The sequence below is a fragment of the Protomyctophum parallelum genome (assembly GCF_964188405.1).
Source record: "Protomyctophum parallelum genome assembly, chromosome: 14".
NCBI lineage: Eukaryota > Metazoa > Chordata > Actinopteri > Myctophiformes > Myctophidae > Protomyctophum > Protomyctophum parallelum.
Genome location: NC_139709.1, coordinates 37,822,021 through 37,828,694, shown reverse-complemented (window position 1 = coordinate 37,828,694; position 6,674 = coordinate 37,822,021). Strand labels below are relative to the sequence as shown.

The 6,674-nt window shown below is 46.6% G+C and overlaps 1 protein-coding gene across 1 annotated transcript; it reads left to right on the top strand.

Moving 5' to 3' along the window:
* Positions 1–868: 868 nt before the first annotated feature.
* On the top strand, positions 869–2,989 carry LOC310871295 (hepatocyte growth factor-regulated tyrosine kinase substrate-like; the record flags this gene model as incomplete). The annotated part of the gene is made up of 1 exon (XM_083782780.1): positions 869–2,989. The coding sequence occupies one exon, from the start codon at positions 869–871 to the stop codon at positions 2,987–2,989; it is 2,121 nt and encodes a 706-aa protein (XP_083638906.1).
* Between the last annotated feature and the right edge of the window lie 3,685 nt (positions 2,990–6,674).

Below are 6,674 nucleotides of genomic sequence, written 5' to 3'. Positions count from 1 at the left end.
CAAAACAAACTGGTCAGGCTACTACTTGGCCTCACTCCCCGAACCCACCTCACCCCTGCTCACTTTGACAGCCACAGTTTGGAATGGCTTAGGGTTGAAGACAGAGTACAGCATCTTGCAATAATCCCCCACCCACCCCTTTCCCCCTCACTGTTTCTTTTCCCTTTTTACCTCCTCAATGATGATTTCCTGTTTTTGGCTATATAGAAGTGTCTAAATGTTATGATGTATTGAACATGGTGGACCCTATTGTAAACAAGTGTGATGCTTTATGGTGTCGTCCACAGTTAACAGTCGTGTGTGTGTGTGTGTGTGTGTGTGTGTGTGTGTGTGTGTGTGTGTGTGTGTGTGTGTGTATGTGTGTGTGTGTGTGTTCTTTTTAAATCTATAGGTATTTATATCAGACAGGACGTCTTATGTTGTCATTTACTGCCCATAAATTAAAGTCCATAGACTGGCGGCGTCACTCTGTACTCTATTAACACTACTTGGAAACCAGTATGTGACGTCACTACTATGACATCATATAGAGGGTATGCACGTGCATAATGTGTGTGGAAAATCGAGTGGCAAAGTGAGTTTAACATTTAATGCAATCAGATTTCATTTCTGTTTGGATGTATGGTTTGTCAAGGCCAGAAAGTATTTCTTTGCCACTCAGTACGCTTTCCCTCATACAGTAACTTACAGGTATGATGACGACACTTGCATACCCTCTATTGATGACATCAGGGATCTCCATATATAGGCATATACGCTTGTCATAATCATGTATGACGTCAGACCACAGCTCTGCTCAGCCTATAGAGATACACTCGATGTTCACTTTGTCCAGAAAAACAGACATTTGTTTGAGAGTCCAATTACGATGGCCAGAGCTGGAGCCACCTTTGATCTGCTTCTTGATAAAGCCACCAGTCACCTTCTGCTGGAGACAGACTGGGAGGCCATCCTGCAGATCTGCGATTTAGTTCAGCAAGGGGACCCGCAAGCCAAATATGCAATTGGTGCCATCAAGAAGAAACTGAAGGACAACAACCCACATGTGGCCCTCTATGCACTAGAGGTCCTGGAGTCTGTGGTGAAGAACTGTGGCCCGGCGGTCCGCGATGAAGTGGCCAGTAGACAGACCATGGAGGAGCTGAAGGATCTAGTCAAGAAGCAGACAACAGACCCCAGCGTAAGGTTTAAGATCCTGTACCTCATCCAGGCCTGGGCACAGGCCTTCCGCACTGAGCCCAAGTGTAAAGTGGTCCAAGACACCTACCAGAACCTGAAGAGCGATGGTCACGACTTCCCAGAGTTTAAGGAGAGCGAGGCAATGTTCTTTTCGGCAGAGAAGGTCCAGCGTTGGTCCGATGGAGAAACCTGCCACCGGTGCAGATCCCAGTTTGCTTTGCTTATAAACAGGAAGCACCACTGCCGTAACTGTGGTCAGGTCTTCTGTTCCAAGTGTTCCTCTAAAACATCCATCGTTCCAAAGGTCGCCGTCGACAAGGATGTGCGTGTGTGTGATCCCTGCTACGAGCTTCTGAAGAGAAAAGGCAAAACGAAAGCCACCAAGGCCAAAGCCCCAGATTCGAGCTCTGTGCAGTCTCAGGGGGAAACGGCACCCTCAGCGCCCTCCTCCCAGAGAAGAGAAGAGCAGCTGCAGGCCGAAGAGGAGCTGCAACTGGCCATTGCTCTGTCCCAAAGTGAGGCGGAGGAGAAAGAGAGGATGAGGCACAAGTACTCATACTCGTACTATCCTAAAGCTGAGCCCACGACATCCCTAGTGGGCAGCACCCTCTACTCGTCCCCTGCGAACGCCTCTGCTCCGTCGGATGAGGACGCACACCCAGAGCTGGCTCGCTACCTGAACAGGACCTACTGGGAGAAGAAACAAGAAGACGCCTGCCAGGGTCCTACCCCCTCTGCCCCTGCTTCCACACCAGTGGCCGAGTTCTTTCAGCCGGTGGACGGTCACGACAACATGGTGGGGCAGCGGCAGTACCAGCGGAATGACGACAGGGCGTCCGAGGAGCACCACCAACAGTTCCTGAAGGTACTGCAGAACAACGTTACCACCTTCCTCAACCGCATCAAGAGCAACCAGATGCGCGGACGCAGAGTCACCAACGACAGTGCCGTGCTGTCGCTCTTCCAGTCCATCAGCAACATGCACCCACAGCTGCTGGACCTGCTCAACGAGCTGGAGGAGAAGCGGCTGTACTACGAGGGCCTGCAGGACAAGCTGACCCAGGTGTTTGATGCGCAGGCGGCCCTCAACGCCCTGCGGGACGAACACAGGGAGAAGGTGCGCCGTGCCGCCGAGGAAGCCGAGAGCCAGAGGAGGATCCAGCTGGCACAAAAGCTGGAGATCATGAGGCAGAAGAAGCAGGAGACCCAGGAGATGCAGCGGCAGCAGGCCATCCAGCGTCTGCAGGAGCAGGAGAACGAGAGGCAGAGCCGCCTGGAGCTGCAGAAGCACGCCGTCCAGATGAGAGCTCAGATGCCCGTCTTCCCTATGCCCTACGCCCCGGTCCAGGGTGGCGGGGTGGCGTACCCACCTTACCCCACCTTATTCGTGCCAGCTGTCTCTGGGGAGGGAGCAAGGCAAAGTGTCAACATGAGCCAGCCTGGCCAGAGCGCTCCCATCGGACAGTACCAGGCTACAGACATGCACCACACTGCAGACAACACCAGTGGGCCGCCCGTAACAATAACCGCTAACCCTGCCTCCTCCGGCTTCCATCCCGCCCCTCCACAGGGCTATCTGGTCTCCCAGGACCAGAGTCTGCCCGCCCCCATGTCCCAGGCGGCACTCCCCTTACATGGCATACAGGTATACCCGCCATTCATGCAGAGCGTGAGGCCAGGGAACGATGCCAACATTATCCTCCCGCAGCAGCTTGTGTACCAGCAGATAGGTGCTCCCTCTGGTGGCCACCGGCAGCCACAGCAGCAGCAAACCCCCCAGGCAGAGGCACAGCTCATCTCCTTTGACTGATCCTCCTAGTGTCCTAAGCACTCTGACCTCCAACATGCAAGGCTCCAGCACACACCAAACTTACACTGTCTTTCTTTCCGGTCTCTCTTGGAACGGAAGGAAGTGAGAAATGCTACATATTGAACTGAAATAATGTCCGTCTGTCCGTCCACGTCTAATCTCGCAACTTGCTACACTGATCAGCATCAGATGTATTGTGCACACTGCCATAGGCTAAGGAATTCCATAAATGTTTTCTTTTTTTTTGGTCTGAATATTTTTCACATTCCGTGAACGACATCATCAACTTGATGTCAAAGCTTCACGGGGAGGCCACCCCATTATCGTGTTGACATTTTGTTAAGTATTGATTGGTTATATTTGGGTTTGGGTGGATCCAATATCCATAGAGACAGAAAGTCTGGTTATGACATCTCCGTTCACTTCCTGGGGCCAGTCCAATGGTAGCTCCTTGCGGTTATCAGGGTCACGGCTATGGGGAGCCGAATAGTTACCAAGTCCTCGATCGGAAGTTGACAGAATGCACTGGACTCAGGCAACAACAGCAAGCTTTAATGATCTTAAATCCCTTTATTTTAGATAGTTTTTTTAGTAATGGTACAACATAAACATTACAGAGACGTTAGTTGTCACTGACTGTACAATACAAGTATTTTAAACAGAAACGGTTGTCATGTCGCATACATGCCTAAAATTGCTGATATCTGCGCCGCCACAGATAGTTATTTTTACTGTATAGGCTTTGATTATTGATTATGTCACTTTGCTACATCGATGCAGAATTGTGCACAGCCAAATCGCGATGCATTGCTGCATGTATTATTTTTGACACCACTAAGATACAGTGCAGAAAGAAGTGGCGAGATGGCCAAGAAATGTTTCTTGTACAGGGGTCTTGGGTGAAGGGTAAGAACGTCACATCTTCAAAGTGTCTCAGGACGGACATTGCTGCTGACTTGGTGTGTAGATTCACTGATCCTTGAAAGGGAGGTGTAACTGTGCAGAAAATGGATGTGATCCTCTGTGTGTGAGATCTGCTACAGCTCTGCGTGTCTCCTCCTCAGTTCAGTAACTTCCTGCTCCACATGCTTCCTCAGTTCTTCAGCACGACTCACTTCACGTTTCTGCTGGTCTCTGATCAGCTCTCGACCCTCACCTCAGAGCGTCTTCTCTCAATGGAAGAGATCATCTCCTTAAAGACGGTGTCACTGTTCCTCACTGCTCTGTCAGCACAGTGATTGATGGACTTCACCTCCTTGTGAAGCACTGAAGACAAGTCACAGCTTTCAGGTTTCTCCCGGTGCAGGAATCACAGGCCACATTTCCAGGTCCAGCATAGCAGTGACCAGGAGGAACATCTTGGAGTCCTGTCTTCAGTATATCCATCATGTCAGCCAACATGGTGTTTTTCTTCAGAACAGGTCTTGGGTTGAACATGTCTGCACTGAGGAGACCTGCATATCCCTCTTTGATCATCCTGAGTCCAGTATCCTTCAATACACCGACTGGGCGACTGCAGTAGGTGTGTCCACAGGGAACAGTACTGGATCCTTCAGTAGATCCAGACAGATGGAACAGCAGAACTGATCATGATCCAGTTGAACAGCTGGTTTTGCCATTTTACAGCCGACTGATGAACATATTGAGTTCAGCTTGGTTTCCCATAAATCACACGACAGGTTATTCCTGTTGTGTGTGTGTGTGTGTGTGTGTGTGTGTGTGTGTGTGTGTGTGTGTGTGTGTGTGTGTGTGTGTGTGTGTGTGTGTGTGTGTGTGTGTGTGTGTGTGTGTGTGTGCGTCTTCTGTGTGCGTGTAGCAGACAGTGTGTTTAAAGATGGGGTGTCTAGTTCACTGTCTCAGTATTTGTCCTCTTGTGTTGAATTATAGTCTTGGAAACCTTAGACAATAGACACTCTGAAACCTGTCTGTCTGTCTGACTCGGTGTTTCTCTCTCTCTCTCTCTCTCTCTCTCTCTCTCTCAGTTCAATTAAATTAAATTAAATTAAATTAAATTAAATTAAATTAAATTAAATTAGAAAACATACATTTACATTGCCAAAGAAAAAAGTGGAACAATATCAAAACTAATTGTAAAAGTCAGAATCTCCAATAGGCCTATATCAATTTTGTACCGAGATCTCTGGATGCAGAAAGATCATTATCATCACCAGAAGTAAAGAAAACTGTATAATTTCAGCTTCACCTATCACGTAACCCTGGAGGGTCGTTGGGGCACCACAGACGATCTGTTGACCAGCTCTCTCCCTCTCTGTCCTCGGCAGCTCTCATTGCCTCGCTGAGTTTCAAGTGTGTCCATTCTCCGATGAGAATGATCAATGCTATGATTATTATATGCCTAATAAAACATAAAAAACACAATTGAAATCTTGTTTGGCCTAAGATTTCACTGGTAGACGGCTGAGTAGAAAAAAGTACCATATTAGTACCGGTAGTCACAATGAGCATTAGTGAGGATCAGTTATATGAAGATATGACCTTTAATTGGTATTTATTTTGCTCAATGCTCAAGTTTATAGGCAATATATTTCATTGCTTTCTCTAAACATGGATTAGATGAACTGGTTTCATGAAATCTGGTTAATCTTGACAGAATAATTTAGCCAGAAAGCAATGCCACATTAGTAATAGTTACTATGGAAACTAATTCTGTGGACGTAGCCTGCTCCGGACCAGGCTAACCAGGTTTACCTAATTCTGATGTCTTTAGTGTTCATTAAACAGTCAATCTGATCACAAACCAATGATTATTTTCCACACTTATTCAATAACTGTGTTTATGTTGCCTAATTTGTATTAGTCTGCATTAAAACATCATATAGGTAGGCCTACACTACTACACATTGCCATTAAAGGATTGATTGATTGATTGATTGAAATATTTATTAACAGTTTGTAGAATTTACAGTACATTTTAAGCACAAACTCAATACAAAGACTGTCAACTGTGAGTGGACGACCCAATTAAGCATTACACTTGTTTACAACAGGGTCCACATTGTTCAATTCATAAAAACATTTAAAGACATACAGACATTTAGAGACATACAAATAGACATTTCTATGTAGCTAAAGTACAGAACAGGAATTCATCATATGGGAAGCAAAAAAGGGAAAAGATACAATATACAGTGAGGGAAAATGGGGGGGGGGATTACCATACTGTACAAAATAAAATAATGAAAATATATAGGCTGCAGGACCTCATGACAGCTTGTGAGTTTGTAGATAAGCTACTTTTGGTGAATGTTCCCCTAGAATATACAATTTACAATTACAATTTGTTTGCAAACTATAAATATTTTTGTAAATCTCTATGGGAAAAATGAATGGCAGATGTTTCACTGGGTCCAGAAAACCACGCCCACTGCTATGCACGCAGTCCTTAACCCGGAAGTGAAGGGTGGTAGTGTGGGCAGTGTTGCCATGTCCGCTTAGTATAACTTTGGGGTTTTTCTGTAAAGTTGCTTGTAAATATTAGTAGTTGCTAATAAAAACTCAATCAATCAATCAATCAATCAATCAATCAATGTTAGGTAAAGGTAAAGGACAAAGGGCTCGCTTCTTTTTGGCTGGTTAGAACCGGTTGCTTGTTTCTCTCGCAAAACCTGGCAACACTGATGTTGGGGCTGAGGGGCTCATCTCTGCTGTGTGTGGTTACTGTTTG